A 23,405-nucleotide genomic window follows, 5' to 3' on the forward strand; every position below is an offset into this window, starting at 1 on the left:
GTCCGATCCTAACGTATGTGGACAGTTAGCAAGTCGGCTAGTCCGGGAGACTTTTCAGAGTCCGTTTGCCTGCTCAATGTGTTTTTCCTTTAGCCGTTAGCATTAGCCATCAATCAGCACAAATTATGAATGATCCCGATGATGCCAACCCATCGACCACATATAGGTGAGGTCAAAGCCTTAGAAATTGTGAATGAATGTACAGATTTTACAAATTAGCGTATAAAAGTGTCCTCTGAGCTAAATGCAAACTTAGGTTTTTGCTGGTGTTAATGATAGCAAAACAACAGAAATTATATAAATGCCATGAAAAGGACAAAATATGTTAGTATTGGGCCTGGCTTTTATTCATTTGTGTGGGATAAAACAATACATTTAAATCAGGTCCGGGATTCAACGGCTAACAAAATGTGCGCATTTGTAGGAACAGGCTAAAGGCAACATCATGCTAATGCTGATGCTACTTGTTCATGATCTTTATTGCAGATGGGATGATTTTTTTGTGAGTGTTTTTATTTGCTAGTGGGACCTTGTATCTTCTTCAAAAACTTTACTCAGGATGTAAATACTTCATCGGAGGAGACTTCTCTGTTCATAACTGCAGCTGTTTAGCCTTGAAGCTAAAGGTTAACGTTAATTTATTGCTAACAATAGATAGGATAACCAAAGACGTAGCTAGCATTTGGCCTCTCCCATCATATTCCTATTGCTCCAAACTGGGGTGAAGTTAGAAGCGACCAAGATTTTCCATGTCTTCCCTATTTCAATACAGTTACGTGAAAAGTTACACGATCCAAGTATAGTTACACAAAATTAAACAAAGGGGAAATATATTTTAAGGCGCAATAACACCTTAGGAGCACTTCGACATCTGCGCAGCAAAGTGAAAGTGCTCCTAAGGTGTAACTGTATTTAAATAGGGAAAACGTGGTACAGCCTGGTAGCTTCAACTGTAGCTTCATCCCAGTTTGGAGCTATATGAATATGCCGGGAGAAGCTAGATGCTAACAACGTGTTTGGTCTATTTGCGTGACTGAGCGCACTCACAAAGACCAGACAGTTACGCATCAACTCATCTAAGCTAAGATAAGAACATACCTCAGAATGTACAAACGATGGCCTATTCCTTTAAATCTTATTTGATTTTTAATTTACATTAAAATGTGGATAGGAAGTGGTCTGTAGCCTACACTGACCAACCGGAAATTAGCCAAAAACATTTCATGCACATCATTAAATCCCCTTTTTGATGACCCACTGCCAGATAAAGCATGTCGGTGTTGCTGATGTTTGTTTTATATTTAACCTGGAACGTTCCGCAGTGTGGATTAAAGAAGATGCTAATTTATTTGTCAAGCTTCTCGAGAATCGAGAATGTTACACTGTTTTTGGCGTTGCAAGCGTTAGCACACGGAGCAAATCTCACATAGCAATGTTGTGTCTGGCTGTAAGGACAAGCGCATCCAGTTACTTTCTTTTTGAATACTTTTTTTTTTTCTTTTATCAAGTATATCAACTTTTTTCAGCGAGGTGATTTTTACTGATATAGATCGTGAGATTACATGTCGCACCTTCTGATTTATCGGCTATAATTACCCTCTCTCTTTCTCTGACTCTGTGAGCGGATATGCCCCCTGTGCCAACATGAAAAGTCACCCCCTGGTCTCGTCCCGCTCTGCGCATGCTTTATTCATCATGTTACAGAACCGCGAGGCTGGCGTTGACAAGGAGGAACAGAATATTCCCACACGCTGCAGATGAACATTTGCGTAACAGCTCGAATACAGATGGGATGTTTTATTAGAAAGCAATCAATGTATTATAGGTGTATGGTTACAAACCCCAGCTGTGCATTGTGCTACCTATTGTGCTACTTTTTTCACTGTGATACAATGTCAAGGTTTGAATGTTTATCAATAATTTCTAACTAGGCTTTGACCTCACTTAAATGTGGTCGAAGGGTTGACCACCGCTGAAAACATCTGGATCGTTCATAGTTTGGGATGTTTGATGGCTAAATGCTAACAGCTATAGGAGAACTACATTGTACAGGCTAATGAACACTGAAAAGTTTCCCGGACTAGCCTACTTGCTAGCTACTTGCTAACTTGCGAGCGCCACTTCGATCCTAACGTGGATCGTTAGGATTGAACGCCACTTCGATCCTAACGATCCACGTTAGGATTTCTATGTTTCCAAGTACCACGACCTCAAAATATTTGACCGTCTTAGCACCTATCGGCCCTAGGTGCTAAGACGGTCAAATAAGGTCCTAGGTCAAGATCAAGTCACGACTGAAGTAAAGTTATAAACTAACATCTGGTTTACCCAGCTGTTAGGGTGACCAGATGTCCCAGTTTACCCTGGGACAGTCCCAGTTTTGAGTCCTTTGTCCCATGTTCTTATAGATTTCGCCAAAACCATTGATTTGTCCCAGGTTTACTCAGTCTCTGTGCCACTAGTCCTGTTTTTTGGCCTGAAATAGTGCCCAAAATGACACACTTTACTTGAAAAAGAATTTTAGCCCATGTGATTGTCAAGTACAAAACTATTAAAAATCTCAATTCGAGCACCTTCTCAATGCGGATTTGTGCATTTTTTTTACATTGTATGAAAAGACCTGCGGCATGTTTCCGGATTGTTTCCCCAAGGTTTTAAGTGGAAAATCTGGTCACCCTGAGTAAAGCACAACTTATATCGCTAACCCAAGGGCCAAAACACTCACAGACTATGACATACATCTTGGTCTATGGTCTAATGTTATTTGACTTTATCTAGGCCGGGGTGCACTTTGCCCAACATGGTGCTGCTTCTCCTCACGTCAGGGCCTGGCAGGGACACCGTGAATTTACTACTGTCCTTACCATGCCGTGAGGTCATGGCCCCTCCGACGTATGGGGCTCCTATTACAGAGAGTGCCCCCGCCCAGAATATATCCCATCAGCGGCGTGGGCCTCTATGTGCACTGGGTGACTAGAGAAAGAATGAATGAATCTGAATTAAGAAAAGCTAAATGACCTGAAAGTAACATGCATGATTGCAGTTCATGAACATTCTTTTGGGCATCTCAGCATTGATAATTGTATAACCTGAAATAATGTCTATGAACAGTCCCCTCTGCAAGCTAACAAATCAACGACGCTGTGATGAACTTTGAGCAAAGTAGAACAACGGGTCTGCGCATGGATAGGGTTTGTTTTAGAGCTTTTTCTTACGTTACGATGTTGTTCCTTTATCATAATGGGTTGTTCATGCATGTTTGGTTAATCGTTGAATCTTCCACAGTGTCTATTTGTCTGCGTTTTTATACAATGTCCAATAAAAAGGAGAAGCGGTGTTCGACCTAGCGTTTGCTGACAGCTTGCTAGTTAGCTAATCCAGGAAACTTTCCCGCATTAACGTGTGTCTTCTGATCTAAATCATATTCAGTTATGTTCCTGCCATTTGTGTGGTCGGATACACGTCCAATGGCAACTAAATCTCGTCTCATAAAATGTAAACAATCAAAAGTGATTAAAACAAAAGTGCACATTTGAAGGAACAGGCGCAGGTTGCTAACAGCGTTTCTGTGATCGCTATGGTCCAGCTTGCCTCAAGCTCCTCCCATCGCACTACGTGACCAGGAAGTGCCGTCCTTACCTGCCACGGAAACGGATGGGTTTGTTCCTATGGTTTGTTCTGAAGGGGAGCAAAGAGAGGAGGGGCTTAGGGAGAGAAGTGCACGTCGAACTCTGAGAATGGAAACTTTGAATAAGTCGTTTTATATAACAATATAGCATTTTCTTGCCAAAAAACAAAAGTATGATAGACTCACTTCAAAAGGTGCTGACCAGTTCCAGTTCTATTATTGTACAACAACAAAAATTGCAAGAAGACCAAATCAGAATAATTTCTCCTGCTGAAGAGAGACCAGAGAGGATTTGTGAATGAGGTGAAATACCATTCTATGTTTTTTGACGAAGGGACAATCTGATTTTGCAAGATATCTCAATTTATAAATGTGTAAAAAACGTGCGCTCTCCTCTCTGGGCTGGATTTAAATTTAAAGCCGAGGAATGAGGCCCGGAGGAGGGCTGTTTTGAGGAGCGGGATTCGCCCATGGGTCTGTAGCTGCACGTAGCGCACTGGTGTGGACAGCCTGTAACTCAACGCTCCCGCTGGATCTGGAGCACCTCGCTGCTCTCCCATTGGCTGCAGCGCTAAAATTAGCATAGCGGCCCCTGTGAAATGCATGCTGGGAAAATAGTGCGTTTGACTTGGCCTTATGGGGCCTGAGCTGTGGTCTTCAGACGCATGAGGTCAGTGTGAAGACCTCATCCCCCTCAGGAGACACTTACTGCTATGTTGCATCATATTTTATCTCTCTTATCCATACACCTTTTTACTGTGTCCTTTTCTCTCTCTTTTTTATTTATTTATCTGGAGCGCAAGGAATAACAATCACAAGAATAATAATTGTTCTTTATTTAAATGTGCACTGTATTCAGATATTTCATTGTGAAAAACAGAAGGCATTTGTTGTGTTTGCATGTGCTTCTCCTGTAGCTTACCAACACCGTGTGTAGAGTGAATGAATCAAAACCCTCTGCCCTTTGTAAAGCACTTTGGCTGACTTGTGTCTATACAAATAAGATTCCATTCGATATTTATGCATCACAATAAGAGCTATCCGGAGCGCTTAAGGTTTGTTCATCACTCACGGCGCACAGATGTCACTGCAACGGTGTGAATGATCCGTGTGAAATAGTGATCCTCCATTGTCCTTCATTTGCCGAGCGCAAGTCACATTTAGCCTCCACAGCTGTTCAGCACCATTCAGCTCTAATAGTTTAATCTGTCTGCACTGCTCTTTCACCGCAAGCCCGTGTATGCAACCTAAACAAAATAGTGCTGTGAATCAGGAGAGGACTCGTTCATTTCACAAGTCTGTTTTTTGTTAGAAGAAACTGGTTCCCACCAAACTATAGCAATTATGAGATAAAGTTCATTTAAGGGTTCTAGGTGAATAGTTGACTTTGTTTACAACATGCTCTTTACCAATCGCTTTAGTGGATGGAGCATGTTGTTGTATTTCATAGTAAAAACATCATCTTGCTTCAGTCACAGTTGGATCCATTGTAAACACCTGTCGCAAGTGTTGTGCGACTGGTTTGTTGTGTCCAAAAAACCCAGCAGCTTATGAAAAAATGATCACGATGACTAAAATGGCCGAAATTTTTTCACTTCGTATCTTTTAACACACGTTTCTCAAGAAAACCCTTGTAATTCCTGAACATTAGTGATCTAGGAAGTCATTGTGCAATCTAAGCTCACCACATGACGACTCTCACAGCTGTGCTGCATTTCCACGGGCGCTTGTTGCTTTTCTGCTAAGGTAACCTGATCGACCCCGCAGCCCGGGTGCCCTGTGCATGCGGGTCAGATGCTAGGCCTTCTCCAGAGCAGCTGCGGTGGGCCTTGTTTACCGCCGCACTGGCCCGCGAGACCCGTAACTTCATTCGCCTCGATCAGTGTCAATGAACTCCTCCCTCCCACCCTCATGCACTCTGGATTACAAATCGGCTAACTTCTTAGTCTAAAAACAATTTGGGGAGTCTCCACGGGCCAGGTTATTCGCAGCTAAAGTGAAAGTCAAGACCGCACAGATATGAGGTCAGGCTAATGAAATATATCAGAGAGGCAAATGGGAAAAACAATACGTGTTAATATTTGTCATTTAAATGTATTATTTTGTCAAATTAAAGAACAAGTAAAAACTAGATGGATGCAGAACCATATAGCAATAAGTAAACTACACTGCCTTTGCAAAAACAAAAGTGACCACTTGGATTTAACTAACTGTGGAGTTGAATCAGTTGGTCAGGTCTTGGTTAAGCAACACCAGTGTCCAAAGAATGAGATCAGCGGACGACCTGAACATCCTGGTCATTCCATCAATGGCTTTCTTCTTCCATGATGGCACAGGCATATTCCAAGATGACAATGCCAGGATTCATCGTGCTCACGTTGTGAAAGAGTGGTTCAGGGACCAGTAGACATTATTTTCACACATAGATTAGCCCCTACAGTCTAGATCAGCAGATGATTCAATCCGGCCCAAAGAGCACAGATACCTGAGTATGTAAAAAAAATTCCCGTGCGGAGTTATACATTTTTAAAGAACTAACCAGAATGCTCACTCCAGCCACTAGGGGGCAGCTTAAGTTTTAAAAAAAGGAAATAATTCCACGCATGTCCAGCAGTGGGCACTAATATAATAAGAGATCAGCATATAAACAACACATTATAGCCACGTGGTAAATGGACAGTCTGCCCATGTGTGGTACCAAGTGTAGTAATGACTACAGTGTAGCAGAAACTTGTGACACAGGCTTGTAAAGTGCAACACAAGTGGGAGCCATTTTTATGAGGCTACAGCCTTGTCAGGCCCCAAGTTTGTAATTACCGTGACCTTTACCCTGGCTTTACCCAGTACCACAATTTGAGGACCATTCAAATGATGGCAAACTTACTATTCTACATTCTGAGACTAATTCCCCTTTCCTGATGAACCTCAAATGTACAGTATTTTAAATACCGCCATTAGAACCACCAGGTACAAAGTGAATGGCATGCCGTAAAAGCCATAAAAATTATTCCCTGGCCGGCCGGTAATGAATATGGACCGATTTCCACGGAAACTATGTGCTCATGACCGTCTGGCTTCAGCAGTTTTGGGATGCGTGGCTCGACAAACGCGGGGACCATGCAGTGAATGTGCTCCAGATGGCACGAAGGAGCTCACTTTACTCCGCCTTTCCTCTTGGCCAATATTTGCCCCCTTGTGTGTTCACAGAGAAATCCGCGACTGGCCTTACATACTAACACAATTGAAATAAATAAATTACTAAATGCATGTGTAGCTAAATAAATGCTTTTGAGAAATTTAATACATAATTAATTTCAGTATTGTGAATTGACCATAAATAGCAATAGTATGCTAGTTCAGGCTAACTTCCTGTGCAAGTGACAGTTTCCTGTCCATGTTTTATTCCTATGGGGAGTTAGCCGTGTCTCTCCAAAATAAAGTGTGATAATCACTTACAACATGTTCAGAATGTTTTGTACAATGAGCATAGGCTACTTCATCATCAGAGGATACAAAAAAATGTTTTTTGTCTTGAAGCTAACTTGCTTAATGAATGTTAAAGTAGGCTAATATCACAACCTGAACTAATTTCCTTGAAAAACAATCAGCTTGACTTTTATTTAAGTTTGATTGTGTTATTTTTTGATGGGCCAGGAGAAAATTTCAGGAAGTTGGTTTGAACATAGGCTATAGAAATGTTAGCTATTTGAGCCTGTTGCTACGAAGGCATTCATTTTGTTAGCTAACGGCTTCCTGGACCAGTTTGAATTTAGAGTTTCATTACATTTATGTAATTGATGTGGTTTCTTTATCACTAACATATAATAAGATCATGTTTAGCCATTGGATGTGTTTCCAACCTCAACAAAAGCAGAAACTTAATGGAATATGATTGAGCATTTAGCTCAGAGGCCACTTTAATATGCTAACTTGTCAAAAGTCAAATCTAAAAAGATATGTACATTCATAAATGATTTCTGACTAAATGTGGTCGATGGTTGACAAGGGCTGGATCTGGATAATTTGCGATGTTTGATGGCTAACGGCTATGGGAAAAATACATTGAGCAGGCTAACGGACTCTGAAATGTTGCCCAGACTTGCTAACTGTCCACATATGTTAAGACCAAACAGCGCTTTTTTTTTTTAAATTCTTTAAGGTATGGACTTAATGATAACCAAAGTAAATATATTTGCTATTCTCATGGCCATGTCATTGTTGCAAACCTTTTTTTTTTTTTTCTTATCTCAGCGAGTTTTTATTTTTGTGGATAAGGAAGGACATACAAAAAAGGTTAGCCAGGCAGTTAGACAGGCTAGTTAGGCATTACTACAGAGCTGTGTAAACAACATATGGCAAACCATCTGCATCTATATGTGTGCATCCAACCCCTATAGCTTACAGTGCAGCATGATGAAAAACACATAAATCAAGTCTATTCGGAATGTTGTTTTGCTCTATACTCCATCTAGTGGCTCAGGACGATACAACAGGCTTAATCCAAGAATTGTGTATTATTTTCGTCAGCTATGGACAATTAACCAACTTCTTTCTGACCAAGATCTGTGCTGAAAGTGCTGAAATGCTTGTGATAGTTTAAGTCCTACTGGCACTCTTGTGTGACATACTGTACATCTTCAGTATTGTGGTGTTTTTTGGATGTGTCACAGGCTGCAGTGGAGTGGTCGGTGGCCTCTGTCAATGAATGGCAGAGGAGATTACCGGCCCCTGATTTAGACTGTACCTCTTTTTTTGGGCCCGCTGCGCATGCCATCACCGGACTCCGCTCGAGTCGGGAGTGCAGCCAGGTCTCCCTGTCATCAGTCAGGGTTTAGTGTCCAGTGGTCAAGCTATGGAGGTCAGTGCTGGTTCACAGACGGAGAGGTGCTTCTTGACCAACCTGGGTGCATTAGATACAGCAGAGCGCAATAGCATTGTCAGTGTAGAGCAATGTAGGTCACTGGAGCTCACAAGAGGAATAAGTGCGCCCTCTACTGGCGTGTTGCATAGTTACATTTTATAAAATCTTAAAACCGAAGTGTATTTTCTGGACAGAAACATTAATTTTAGTTATGCTATGAAAATGCAAAGACTAAGTTACCTTAAGTCTGAATAAAGCATAGAAAACATGGACCACACTTAGCCTGGCTAACACCAGACTAAAATCACAAGTGATATTTAGTCTGGGGACCACCAATTCATTTTCTCGTAGGAGAGGTGTGGTTTACGATCGTCCATACTCGTTTATTGGGCGATACGAAAAAATAAAAAAAAAAGTCTCATGCGTCTGCACGTAGCCACAGCCAATCGTATCATCGTATGAGATGACGTATGACGTACCCGCTGTAAACTTTTGAGCTAAATTATTTAGAACAAGGTCTAAAGCTTGATCAAAAAATACCATCGTGTCTGCTGCTGTCACGTTGGATCCGTAAATAAACTTTTTTTTTATTATCCGTAAATAAACTACAAGCTTCCGTATATCGAATAGCGCGTCATCGTCTTGCCGTCCCTCCTCGCTCTGTGATTGGTTCCCAAATCCACCGGAGATTTCGGCCATGGTCCCCAGGCTGTTGTGCAGTTCGAAATAATTCGAGCGCACACAGCAGCATGGTGTTAGCCAGGTTAGACCACACTGGCTCTTTACACACAACAGGATAGATCTCAGTTTAAATTTAGTGACTCATCCAGTCACCTGCCTCTTACCTACATAACGTGTGGACTGGGATTTAGGCAGACATTTCAAACTGCTATCCCTGTCACAGGTCACCGACAAACCGCCATTCTTTTGGCTCTCGTTCACACATACAGTCGCATGTGAACAGACAGTCACGTAGTAAAAATACACACTGACACTTATAAGCGGGTGTTCTGGCTAAACATTTTTTCACCCGAAAAACAATTTCTAAGTAATTGTGTTTAATACAGAGTCTTCTATTTTTTTAGAGAAAGGCTGCTTATTATTGACGCAGAGACATTCCCAAAGTTTAAAGCGTTGCCGCCCCGTTATTTAAAGGCTACCTGAATTGTTTTCAAGGCGTGGAGCAAAAATTGTTTTTTGTCCTCCTTTAGTGTAAAACAAATACTGTGCATCTCGGTATAAAACATTTGTACCTATTTCCTGAACTTGCAGTCGAGTTTTCAAGCATTTCTGAAATGTTCCTATAAATTCGCCTACATATACTGTATATTAGGAGAGCTAGGAATGAGTTTGGACACAACTAACATATAAATTTAGAGGCTTCCTCTTTCATTCCAGATTGATTTATTTTTTGCTAACTCCTAAGACAAAAAAACTTATAATTGTGCAAAAGTTTACTTTTAGCTATAGTTTTCCTTGTTTATCTAAATGTTATCTTTGTTTTGGTGCTAATTTGAAATGTTATTTTGACACAATATGCATGTTTATGAAAGTCTATGTTTGTTCCCCTTCGTACCTGACGTGTTCACCTGTGACGCCTCACTAATGCATCAGATGATGTGTTGATAGCGGAGGGAAATGCAAGAGCCATGTGTGGTATGTGTCCATGCTATGCCCGGGAGCTAGGCGCTAACTAACAGACATTTGCCACATGAGGGCCTTGTGGTGTGATTGGTGCAGACGTTGTCATGGAGACCTGTATGGAACGTCCCATCACATAGCTCAGGGACACCCCGCCGGCTCCCCAGTTCACTGCCACACTGCCACGCCATATAAGAGACTGAAATCTGACCAGTGCCGCCTTCAGGTGCATTCTCCAAGACCTCGACCTCTACGAAGTCCGACTTTAATTTGTTTAGCCGTGGCCTGCCATGCCTCTGCGCCCTCCACGAACTAATAATAACACAAACATGATCATTTACACATGCATGATGTATGTTCATTTAAATCTCACAGGCAAACACATGTCTGGCATGAGACTGGTGGTGTCAGGAAAGGGCAGACTCTTGAGTTTAATAAGTGTCTGAAAATAAAAGTGAGAATGTCAGTGCTATTTCATCTGTGACACTGAAAGCATATACAAGATGCTGATATCTTTATGAGCTGTTCCAACCGTCCAGCACATTGGCTGACACCCCCGTAGAATGTACCACACCACTGTAAATCCTGCCCTGTGAATAATCCAAACATAAACGTTCACTTGGCAACCAGAGCCGTTTCTAGCTCTTCAGAGTCCTGTGCAGGATACTGTTTAGGGGCCCTCATTTTATAAAACTACTTTTGAGGTAAATTTCCAAATACAAAATCCCTTATCTATTTGATCCCCAAACAATCTACTTACACTCAGGTCAGATAGGCAAAACGTCAAGCCAAGAATGTTGGATGGGGGGGGGGAGAAGAAGAAAGAAGAAATTGGGCGTGAGACAGAGGAAATATGTACATCCACTAATGGCTCTGGAAAGTTCACAAATGGGAATATTTTTTTTGGTCTGCTTCCATCATGCCAGAGCGTTTGGTGAAAATATAAAATATATGTAGTTGCACGGTTCCCCCTCTGTGCCAGCCCCAGCTTTTACTGGTGTCTCTTGTTTAGCGTCGGGCATGAAGAAGAAGTCACATGAGTAGCCCCAGGTCAATGAGACACACAAGGAGCACCATGGATAAACATGCAAACCAAAACAAACATGTCCTTCTGTGGGTGGGCACTCACTGTACTGCTGTTTGGCTGCCTTGTTTTTATCGTAGTATTACTCTCAAAAACTACATTTCATCCAAGCACAAAACGTCAGATAAAAATACAAACAGATACTAGAGATGTGTTGCCCTACACGGCTATGGTGTACTAAGCAGGACGTTATTATGTAAGATACTAGAGATTATATTAATTCCCAAGATTTCTTTTTTCTAAAGTTTTTGTTAAAATATTTGCCCTCCTCAAAAATACAACATAATTCTGTTTTGTTTCATTCCAACCAGACTAGTTGTGTAAAAGAATAAGACAAATCAGATCATATTTATCATAATGTGTCATGCTGTACGGTCATACCAAATCTGTAATAGCCATAACCTTGGCCATATGTGTTGGCTTGCTTATTGGTATGACGCACATTGGAGTTTACTTATCCCTCTTATGGAAGCGTTGCTAGATTTGAATGGTCAGACGAGCCCAATGTCTTCAGTTCATGTCTCTCACACTGATGGTAATAAAAAACGTTTTGCCTGAGCACCAAGGTTGTTCGACAGAGATAGTATGACTATGGAACACAACATGCAAACAGCAACATGATGCTAACTTCCTGTTTCCTGTCACAATTTTATTACTATAGAGAGTTAGCCGTATTGTAGAAATGAATACCGGTCAATATTTATACTGTACGTTGCAGAACCAATGGCCACTGGCCACTGCTGTATGACCACGACGCTAGGGTCTGACATTTCTGCAGTATCTCATTATGTGGGTGGCAAAACAAGCTAGTTTTCCATTAGCTAGCATTGCACTTTACACACGATTTAAGAAAGTGTAAAGCCTAGTTTCTAATTTTCTGGAACTTTCTACAGCTAGATATTGCTCCTGTGCTAATACTGGGTTAGTTACAATTAAAGAAACCAGACTGTTTTTTCCCCCCTTAAGAAACATTTTAGAAATCTTGTATACTAATGAGGGCCGGACTTTGACTGACTGGGCGTTAGCATTGGAGCTAATGGCACGGGCATGGCTACGACGGAACTATTACTACTAGTTATTACTAGTTATTATTGCAAACGAGGAGGAGTGAGGAGACAGAGTCTATTATTATGGCTATGGGCAGAACACTAGCTTTTAAACTTTATTCATGATGTAATGCTCGACACGCCTCAAAATTTTTATGTGTTATGTGCCTATATTTTAATAATGCACTGTGTTTTTACCTAAGGTTTAAGAGTAACACAATGTAATACTTCACTGGAGGAGATTCCTGTGTTTATAACTGTGTTATTGTCTTGAAGCTAAAGGCTAACGTTAATTTAGTGCTAACAAATGGCAAAATAGCATCTCCATCCAAACTGATTTTCATGATACACACTCAGATTAATGTTTTCCTCTTTTTTTTATTTTTTATTGTTTCGTTAAAATGTGGACCAGAAGTAGCCTAGTCTTTACGCTACACTGGCCAACAGGAAGTTAGCCAAAAACAGTCCAGCCTATTGTGCTGGCCAATGTATAATCTTTGAATATCAAACTCAGCTATAATAGAATCGCTTCATTGAATTGCTGTCGTTTTGTTTAGTTTTTTTCTGGCTTAACAACAAGGACTTGGACCGTGCCTGTTCAACCAATTTTCCTGGAACAGACAAGAGTTGATCCAACCAACCCATTGGACAGCGTCTTCAGTCCTGCCATCCGTGCCATGTCCAATTGACTGCGGGACAGTTAGATCCAACCAGGTTTTCAGGAACCTGAACTCCATACTTCCCTCCCTCTACTGGCCTCTACATTTTTATGTGTTGTATATATTTTGATAATCCACTGTGTTTTTACCTAGGGTTTAAGAGTAACACAATTCCAATATCTGTATGTGATTGCAGTGTGTTGAAGCTGACAATAAAGCTAACAGAACTGAACTAAAGTGTAATACAACTGCAGATGACCCTAACCTGAAGAAACCACCACTGGTACTTGCACCACAGTTTGACAACACCTGATGTAACCATGATATTTACTTGTTTGTCAGAGCCTGTGGGACCCGCACATTCACAGAGAACATTTTGACTGTCAACATTTTTATGGCCAAAGGGTGCTGTCATGTCACTGAACATGTGACCTCCCGGTGGGAGGGAGGTGTCCACGCAGGGGCCACTCATTTCGAAGCTGCAGTCATTGGATCTTCTCCCTCAAAATAGCCCCACCAGAAGGTATATAGGGACCCTTGTTCTGCTTGGGCCATCAGTTCTGTGCAGCTGCAAAGCAAAGACTGTGTGCATTTCAAGTCAATCGCTGCAAAGAAGTTGGAATTCGAGAAGTATCATTGTGGATTAAAAATATATTTGCCATATCCTGGGCGCGTAATCTCACCGGACAGCTGCGAAAGGACACTAAGGATTCTACTATTGTTCTAATTGCTTTTTTTGGCCTCTCTTGGATACATTTTCCCCTCCTCCTGGACATTTACGGAAAGGAGGAGGCCTCACCATAGCTGCAAGAATGAAATACAACTACCACATACCAGGGTCTACGTACACACGAACTTCCCAATACACGCCGACCTACCACTCTGCAAGTCACTATACCCCTTCGCATTACACGCCAAGTCTTGCCACATCCTCGTATACCTCTCTGACAAAGTATTCTCCGACGCAGTACAGCTCGTCGCACTATACGCCGACCCATTATTCCTCGAGCTACAAGACTGCATCTACCTATGTACCATCCTACACAACAAGAACTTCCAAGACTTCGCAGTATACGCCGACGCGGCGTGCACAAGCGCAGGAGAGCCCACCGCCTGTCATAGTACCCGAGGCGCCCGCAAAGAGGACAGTGCACTTCCCGAATGATATCATCTTCCAGGATATCGTGAGGCGAGGGGATCTGGAGCAAATTGGGAGATTTATGAGGGCAAGGAAGGTGCGGGTGGATACGCTGTTTCACTCAGGTGAGGAGCAAGAACTTTTAAATCTGTTGAAAACGTTCTGAAGCATGTTTGTTGCAGGCCATTGAAACAGTTACTTTTCTGTGCAGGCATGGCAGCGCTGCATGAGGCTGTGCTCACCGGAAACCTCGACGCGGTGAAGTTGCTGATAAAGTACGGCGCGGACGTCCACCAAAGAGACGAAGATGGTTGGACACCGCTCCACATGGCCTGCAGCGATGGCTATCCTGCAATTGCACGGTAAAAAAAAATGAAATCACGTGATACATTGCCTTTCATGATTTTTTTGTGCTTGACTTTCTCTCGACTTTTTTGCCAGGTATCTTTTGGCGATGGGAGCGAGCACAGAGGCGGAGAATGAGAGTGGAGAGAAGCCAGCCGATCTCATCGACCCAGAATGCCAAGAGCTGGCCAAATTGTTTGAAACTGGCTGTGCGTGAGAGAGAAACTTGAAGATAAGATAAGATAAAATAAGATAAGATAGCCTTTATTGATCTCACAATGGAGACTTACATGTTGAAGAGACTTACATGTTGCCAGGTCACGGACACTCTAAAGCTTGGTATGCTGTTTTTTGCTGATAAGGAAAGTATATTATATGGTATGTTGCTAAGACTACTATTTTGGAACAGGTGTTTTATGTTAGTTGAACTGTAGTTGCAATGATTCTTTTGCAGACCAAGCAATACATTTTTTGTGTTATTATTATTATCATTATTATTATTATTATTTTTTAATTTACGCAGAATTTGAGCCATGCGGTCTTATAGCAAAAATGTTTCTCTTTCTGCTGGGCAGGAGGAGTAATTCATTTGTTGTACTGACACTTTTTAGTTTGATCTAATGAGAAATTGATGCTGCCCATGCCCATGCACTTCACCTGCTGTGTATAATTCAACTGTACAGTCAAGAAAATATTGTCCTGTCAAAGTCTTATGATTTCCAGTTCAATAATATTTTTGTACACTTTCATAAATAAAATAATTTTGTTTAAAAGAGTGTTTCTATTCTTTTTTTTTTTTTAATCTGCCAAATCTCAAATACAGTAGGCTATGCCATTAATTCTATTTTAATATACTTTTGAAAGATAATGATTAACCGTGCTCCTCGGGTGAATTGTATGTTTTTATGTTTGCTACCAGTTATGACTCAACTCACTTAACCCACACATAGCTATAACTAACTATGGTAAATAGTTGGATCTAATCTCATGGTCAGCTCAATTCTTGTTTAAATTCAGATTCATAGCATATTTTTTCCCATAAATGTTGTTCACAGAACTGTTTACCTTTGAAAAGCAAGGGCCAGGAAATTGCTTCTATTAATGGAAATATTCAATTAATCACACTAACATAACCGCGTGGCAGTTACCATTCATTCTGGAATATGGGGTGACCGCCTTTGTCTCAATGTCCAAAACAAATGTAACTGATTTAGAATATGTTTTCTATTTCTATCTGATTTCAAACTGAGGTTTGTCACCGCCAGATTATCAAAAGTAAGTCTTTGCCAGAGGTTTCGTTGACCTAGAATTCTCTGTCAATTGATTTGTATTTATCTATTTTACCTTTCACAGAAAATCTGCAGATCTTGAAAATGTATGGCTCCCCCTTTTAATGTGGCGTTGGTTTAATCTGTTGCAAAATTCATGCGATTTTATTCACAAATTACATTTATTATTAGGCATTATAAGCCTTATTTCCCCCTCTAATTATTAATAATAGATTTATGGGGGGGAAACGGCAGATCTGATAAATTATTGCGAAACGGTTCACTTCCGTGTCTCGTACCGGAAGTGATTGGTTGGCATTGGCAACGTTTAGCCTGGTCTCACGGCGTTTACACCTGTGCCCCTGAATAAAGCCAAATCAAGAAATAAGAGGTGCGTTTATTATTCCACTGTTTAGCCTTTTGCTTGCTCCCTTAATAAATCCCAACATGCCCAGTGTTTGTGCGGTGTATTTTGCGCTGCGGCAGATAAACCTTAGCTGTGCAATGCTAAGCTAGACAATGTAGCTACCACCCGCTAGCTGTGGAGCTAAATAGGCTTAAATGTTTGTGTCAGCAAAATGCATTGTTAGCAAGTGACCCTCTAACACGAATCCAAATATGTGCATTAAGCGTTATTCTAAATCTGGTGTTGTTGGTGTTTCTTTTTGGATCTCTGAAGGATGCCGATTGTTGTATTGCGACGTTAGCTATGTTAGCCAAAAACGTAAACAAATACATCCTGGCAGCCAGTCTTAAAACATTTTTGCGTGCAATTGAGCATTGGCTCTTTATAAATTACATCAATGCGATGGTCTGTTGTCAAACCTCATAAAACTGGTATGCTGAAATAGCTCATGGTGTAATTGACAATTAGAGTTTGAATTGAAGTACTGTGCAATTACTACTTTTGCTACGATTTTATGATATAATCTTTGTCACATAGCAGATTTCAACTGTACACTATATAATTCTTCCCATCCTCCCAACCTCGAAGGAGCGAAGAGCGAATTCATTGGCCAAACAGAATGACCAGGTAAGCCAGTTAGTGTGATGTACAATGTTTATGAAGCTTTACTCGTTTTTTAAAATTATTATTATTCAAATTGTGTCAAAACAAGTCTTTAAAATACTAAATCAGGGCCGAAACAATCCTGATGAAAACTCAACTTTTGTACTTTTTATGTAAACATGTGTTTTTGTGTTAGACTGCCAAAATCTCAATCAGATGCAAGACGTCTGTGAATTTGCGATTTATTGTGGTTTTATTGCTGCACCTAATATTGCAAAAGCAATAATTTGGTGTTATTTTGTGCAGTTTTATAATGAAAGTTATAGGAGCATTGTTTGTTTCAACACCTTAAGTTGAAAAATATAGTATTGTAAATAAAAATGTAACAAGGATTTTCCTTTTTCTTTGTGAAGCTCATCTGCTCCCAGGATGGTGAACAGTTACAAGCGGACCTCAAGCCCTCGTTCTCCTACTAATACTGGAGAACTCTTCACCCCAGCACATGAGGAAAATGTTCGCTTCATCCATGATAGTAAGTGAACAAAATACATTTTCCACTTTCAGGGCTGTGCAATATAATGCAAAAATATTGATAACACAACATTAGCATGTGCAATATCCATATTGTAAAGAGATGTGATATTATCCTCATTTTATTCCATTTGTTTTCTGCTTTAAAGCACACTGGCAACTATCTAACCAAAAATGTAACCAATCAGGCACAACCTTCAATGCTCACGGAAAATCGAAAGTACTCTTCTGCTAATGGCTAGAGCAGTTCCATAAGCTCTTCCTTTATGCACAGCCGCAGAAAAAACCGAGCATGGCAACAGCAAAAACATGAACAAGGACTACAATAGAGAATAATTTGCACTTAAAAAAATAGTACGCAACTATTTTTGCTTGCGGAGAAAGGACGTGTCAGAAACGCAGATGATCTGCAAGTTGTGTTGAAAATTAGCCGCTACGAGCCAACGCATCAAACCTCCATTGTCTTTAGAGCAACACTCACTTTATAACAACTTTAAGAGGTCTGCTAACACAAGAACAGACTCATAAAAGGTTGAGAGGCCTGTAGAATCAGAGCTGTGAGTACATTGGTTAGAAAGTACCTCGGATATCATATGCTGATATGCTCACATCACTGCTGCTTAGCACATTGTGGTTGAATATTTTTTCAAAGCACTGCATTATTTATTTACCAAACGGAAAAGAAAGCAAGAGATTGTTGAAGGCAGTAAAGCGCTTTCTTTGAGAAATTCTTGGCACTTTTATTTCACAAGCTGCTTCTCATATACACATTAAATGTGAATTAAATAAATGTTTTGACGCAAAAACATCAGTATTTTGACTTAAGTCATAAATAATTGGGCTAACAGACAGTGCTGTTATCTACCTAATCTACAAATGACAGTTTTTTTTTAACATTCTTATTAGGTTAAAGCTACTCTAAGCGATCTCATGTTGCACTCCCATCAAGCGCTGCTAAATGCCCCATCTTGTGCGCCACCTTGTGCGTCAAACTTGCAAACAGCAGAAGGAGACCGGCACTGCACCTCCCTCACCCGACAGCACAACTCCCAACACACCCGCCACCCCCACATGCCCCCCCCCCCCTACCATGTAAACACAAACATGTCAACAAGAGATCGCACATGTTTGAAGCAGAAGACGTAGCAACAGTTAGCGCCTAACAGTTTAGCATTATGACAGAAGTTTACAAACTGAATTGATAAACATCTGACTGACCTGCTCTGATACAGCTGAAATCCTCGTAAAATGTCAGTTTGTTTAATAATCCAGGGTCTACCGGGGTGTCAGGTCTTTTTCCTCCTTATGATCACAAAGCAAAGCAGCAACGGAGAATGAGGCGTTCTAGGGTTACGGGCAAAAAAAAAGCTCTGCACTGTAAACTTAGTTATAAATGGAAGTATTGCTGGGTTGCAAGTGACATCACAGCCTATACTATTATATAGAGGAAAAATTATTTTGTTTTTGAGGACATTTTTGGTCTTGTACAGAGAGATCATGGACCCCAGTGACTGATATTAATGATACTTTTTTTAATTCATAGATTTTCTTTGGTGGGGGAGCAGAGCAGGGTTTACTACTGCACCTACTGATGAAAAAAAAAAAGACATTACTTAAGGCAGCTTTAAGGAACATATTTAATTTTACTCTGTGGACATAGCATATATGTATTTAGCTGAATGAGCAATATGACAATAAAACCAGTACAAGTCTTCCATTTGACTGAAATCAAAAAGGCTTGGAACCAATAAATGTGCAAATGTTAAGTTTTAGATCAATTTTAGCCTTGTTTTTGTGCTGAATAAGTGTTTTTTGAAGTCATGCTTTGACACATTTTGTTTTCCATGACAGCTTGGCAGTGTGTGCTTAGAGATATGCGATCAACACAGAATAGTGAACGCAATGACCGTGGACCACAAGAATATGTCGAGAAGAACCCAAACCCAAATCTCAATTGTAAGTTGATGTGGTATCCTGCTGTTTTAGTCAAGTACACATTTAATGGATGTAACTTACAACTATACTCATTTTCACTCCTTGGCTTAGCTTTTACGCCAGTGGACCTGAGCGAACTTAAGAAGCGCTGCACACAGGACTCCAAGAAATCCTAGTCTTGTGATGTTAAAGAAGCTTTTCCCACCCGTTTTTCTTGAACTTTATCATCAACCTTTGTCATCCAGAAAGTCAGCCCTCTTGGCCACTCAGAAAGTCAGTATTTTAACGCTGGACCACATCTACTCTGTTTTTTTTAGTTTTCTTCATTTTATTTTTGAAGAGCATGTACTTCTTGAGACTGCCTGATGCTGACCAGCGAGCTGTCAACTGGATACAAAAGACTGCAGTCTTAAATATTTTCCTTTGCAAACTTCATGACCTTGGAAGAAAAACAAAAGGGCTGACTTTTTTTTGTTTTTGTTTTTGAATGATAGTTTGACAGATTGTTGGATATTTAAAAGACCACATTGGATATCAACAGGTTTTTGAAGCCAAATGAACCGTATAAGGCCAATGTTTTTATTAAATACATTTACTTGCCGCTAAAATTGATTTTTATTTACTAGAATAACTGTCTGAGTACACCACCCTTGGATAATGACCCCAAGCCTTGAAACAGAATTGAATAAATTTTTTTATGGTAAACCTGTCATTATCACCTTTATTTTACATACGGTACATGGAAACAAACAAAAACCCTGTTATAAAAAAAGTATAATATAGAAGACAAGGAGCAGTTTTAGAAAAATACTGTATTATGTTCCTGGTTCTTGTGAGCTGCAGACGCTGCTTGTGATACGTGATGACGCATTGCGTGACCGTATGACGTAACGTACCAGTATATAAAGCCGGTACGCCTTTTTGTTTGTGTCGTAGGATTGCAGAGCGTCGAGTCTCAGGTCGTGGAAAGGGACAAATTGTGATTAGATTAATTCTTCAAGTTAGTTCGCAGTTTAGCGTGCTTGGGCAGCAATAATGGCTGATAAGATGGATATGTCTTTAGACGACATTATCAAGCAGAACAGGCAGCAAAGAGGTGGAGGCCGTGGCGGAAGAGGCCGTGGCCGCGGAGGCTCCGGTGGCGGTCGCGGCACTGGGCGCCTTGGAGGCGGCGGAGGAGGAGGAGGATTTGGAGGCCGAGGCGGTGGATCCGGCCCCATGAGGAACCGACCGAATTTCAACCGCGCCAGGGGCAGACCAACACCTTATAGCAGGGTATGGAAATTAAAGGAATGGGCAGATTATGGAAACCTTAGGCAAACCTCAATGCCTGGGTGACATCCTTCTGTTCTCCAGTAAGCGTGCTAGCTAACCTGTAACCAGCTTGCTGGTTACGCAAATGTGTAACTAACTGCCCAAAATCCACTTGGGGCTACTATAAATTGCGTTTAAGCAATAACAAATTTGTTTGAAATTCACCACAAGCAACGTCGAGTGAGCGGGGCCTTGGAAGAAGGCGAATGTGCTAGCCATGTGGCTAACTACGATAGCTAACGTTGGATCGAGAAGGCCTTCACAGCGCCATTTTGAACCCAGCACTTGAATTAAAGATAGCCTGCAATGAATGATAGTGATTTTTTTTTTTACCCCAGTCTACTTGGTTGCGAGGCTGCTTCAACAACCACGTGCTTTTTGTTGGTCTTGAAAGAGTTTTTACCCATGTAAATCAGGCGGCCTTTTGTTCGGGAGTGCCTGGTGTATTACAACACTTCTTTGGCTTTTCACGTCGAGTTTCACGGAAGGATGGATAAGTGGACTTCAACTCCTAAATAGCTTCCACATAAGGCCATTGTTTCACCTACATATGTGCTGAGCACCTCAGCTAAGTAACAAAGGGCCAACCAAAATGGCGTGTTTTTCAAAATGGACGCTGAGATAATCCACGTATCGGCCATAGCTCGCAGTGCACTAGTTTCCCCCACATCTTCCTCTGCATTATGGACAATTCACCATCGAGGCCTGTTTTTTTTTGGCTTTGGAACGAACTGTGGTCGTGGAGAAAGATCCAGTGCACCGCTGGAGGCGACGCAGATCAGATGGGACCACCGTGTACCTGAGGATCTGTTCTGGAGGGCCTTTGGAGGCGCAGATGGCAAGAGTACAGTGGGGAATGCTATTTAGCTGGGTGGGACAGTTTGTGGGTGTTAGTGAAGTGTGGATATGGGTATTAATTAGCCTTAGGTTTTTATCAAAATGAACTATCATTGATACTTGTAATGTATGTACCAAAGACATTGTAGGGCTGCACGATATAAGGAGGGGAAATGCTATAATCTATTACTGTATAATATTGAGATATTTTGCTGCCATTTATTTGCTAGTACACCGTACGTTCTGTCACATTTGGGCCCAAAATTGTAGACTTTGTTTTTCAGCCATTTGCATCATTATAAAACTATACAAAGATGACATTAGTATCCGAGAAAGACTATAATGTCAGTAATATTTGACCAGAACTGAACCATTGTTGTGTGTGCATAATGTATAACTTTAAGTTGGCTCGACCATGACCTCAGTGATCTTGCAATATATTGTGCAGCCCTAAAGCCTTCCCTTGTAGTGTTGTATGTCTCATATGTTCCCCCTGTCTGTACTGGTTAGACTTGCTTGTTAAGGGGTGGGTGGGAAGCATTGTGGGGGCCTCTTTGGGATCTGAGTGAGCACCCTGGTCCTGTTGGATGTGGAGCCCCTGCTTGCCCCTACACCCAGCCGTATGGACTCTGTGAATGACAGGGACCAGGGGATCCTGAAGTCAGCAGGTGCGTTCTTTCGTCTGTTGCAGCCCAAACAGATCCCAGACAAGTGGCAGCACGATATGTTCGACAACAGCTTTGGCGGATTCAATGGGGCAGCTGGAGGAGGCGGCGCTGGTGTTGAAACGGGAGGGAAGTTGCTCGTCTCCAACCTCGACTTTGGGGTCTCGGACGCTGACATTCAGGTATTATACATTATGATGAGAAAAGTTACCTTGCCTCCTGATGGAATAGATGCCCTGATCCACTCCATTTTATGTCCTGTAGGAACTTTTTGCAGAGTTTGGAACGTTGAAGAAGGCTGCAGTTCACTACGACCGTTCCGGAAGAAGCTTGGGCACTGCTGATGTTCACTTTGAAAGGAGGGCAGACGCTCTGAAGGCAATGAAACAGTACAACGGAATCCCCCTCGACGGTAAACATTGCTTGAATAGTAATAATGAATGTCCAGTTGGTCTTGCTTTCTAACGCACACGCTTTCCTTTTCACAGGACGGCCCATGAACATTCAGCTAGTCACATCACAAATCGACACACAGAGGCGACCCATGCAAGGGTAAGTTGATTTATTTTGTGTTCTACTGACGCACTGTTGATATTAATAGGCGTCCTCTTTCTAGGGTCAGTAGAGGAGGAGGAGGAGGAGGTGGCGGCATGAACAAAAGTCGTGGCGGATTCGGTGGGATGCAGAACAGACGAGGAGGCAGAGGAGCAGGTGGTGCCCGAGGGCGGGGTAGAGGTGGACGCGGTGGCGCCAACAGGCAACCGTTGTCCGCAGAAGAACTTGACGCTCAGCTAGACGCCTACAATGCCAGGGTAAGTTCATATTGTGCTTTTATGCATTAGTTTATGATGAATGTAGCAATTAAACCCAGCCTAACTCTTGTCTTTTCATTTGCAGATGGACACAACTTAAATGACGCTTCTCCCGATTTTGTCCTTTGTCTGCACGAAAGGGCACTTATTAAAAATGTGCAGAATATTTTACACATGGTTGTCTGGTGTGATTGCATATGTTCCGACCTCTTTTAAATGCTCCAAAGTGTTTTTTACCAGTATTTTGTTTTTGTTTTCCACATCGTTTTGGCTGTAGGTAATGTGAGACTGGGAATGCTCTGTTCATCCTCTACCCTGTAGTGAAAGACTTGTAATAAAACCTGCTAAATTGCCAAATTTGTGTCTGTTTTTATATTCAGTGCAACTTTAAAACGTAATTAGTATTGGTTTACGCCAAGTAAATTTTGCTTGGCACTCGTTAATAAATGCTTTAGTTATTGGGTTTGGTGTTCATTTTGGGTTTAGACTTGCAACTAGTTTTCATTGTCTAATTTGGATGATGTGTTGCCTTGATAGTTTGATCGTCCATGATGTGGTACTTGGTGTTTAAAGTTTTCAGCGCTTATATCCATGTGAATTTAAACTGAACACCACCTTAAAATATTCTGGAG

General features: G+C 41.3%; 3 protein-coding genes across 5 annotated transcripts; all 3 read left to right on the forward strand.

Moving 5' to 3' along the window:
* The first annotated feature begins 13,670 nt into the window (after nt 1–13,670).
* ppp1r27a (protein phosphatase 1, regulatory subunit 27a) lies at nt 13,671–14,748 on the forward strand. Its single transcript, XM_079565117.1, has 3 exons — nt 13,671–14,182; nt 14,269–14,419; nt 14,499–14,748. Exons 1-3 carry the CDS (start codon nt 13,732–13,734, stop codon nt 14,617–14,619), a joined length of 723 nt encoding a protein of 240 aa, XP_079421243.1. The 5' UTR covers nt 13,671–13,731; the 3' UTR covers nt 14,620–14,748.
* A 1,214-nt stretch (nt 14,749–15,962) lies between these two features.
* On the forward strand, nt 15,963–19,850 carry mcrip1 (MAPK regulated corepressor interacting protein 1). 3 transcript variants are annotated; one of them, XM_079564979.1, is made up of 5 exons: nt 15,963–16,061; nt 16,614–16,703; nt 17,093–17,211; nt 19,062–19,166; nt 19,257–19,850. In XM_079564979.1, the coding sequence occupies exons 2-5, from the start codon at nt 16,696–16,698 to the stop codon at nt 19,319–19,321; spliced, it is 297 nt and encodes a 98-aa protein (XP_079421105.1). In that variant the 5' UTR covers nt 15,963–16,061; nt 16,614–16,695; the 3' UTR covers nt 19,322–19,850. The 3 variants fall into 3 exon arrangements, with proteins under 3 accessions (XP_079421105.1, XP_079421104.1, XP_079421106.1); XM_079564978.1 differs by having other exon boundaries at nt 16,617–16,703; XM_079564980.1 differs by having other exon boundaries at nt 16,665–16,703.
* A 213-nt stretch (nt 19,851–20,063) lies between these two features.
* alyref (Aly/REF export factor) lies at nt 20,064–23,130 on the forward strand. Its single transcript, XM_079564036.1, has 6 exons — nt 20,064–20,420; nt 21,988–22,143; nt 22,226–22,373; nt 22,450–22,513; nt 22,584–22,773; nt 22,859–23,130. Exons 1-6 carry the CDS (start codon nt 20,181–20,183, stop codon nt 22,871–22,873), a joined length of 813 nt encoding a protein of 270 aa, XP_079420162.1. The 5' UTR covers nt 20,064–20,180; the 3' UTR covers nt 22,874–23,130.
* The last annotated feature ends 275 nt before the right edge of the window (nt 23,131–23,405 follow it).

The sequence above is a fragment of the Gobius niger genome (assembly GCF_951799975.1).
Source record: "Gobius niger genome assembly, chromosome: 10".
NCBI lineage: Eukaryota > Metazoa > Chordata > Actinopteri > Gobiiformes > Gobiidae > Gobius > Gobius niger.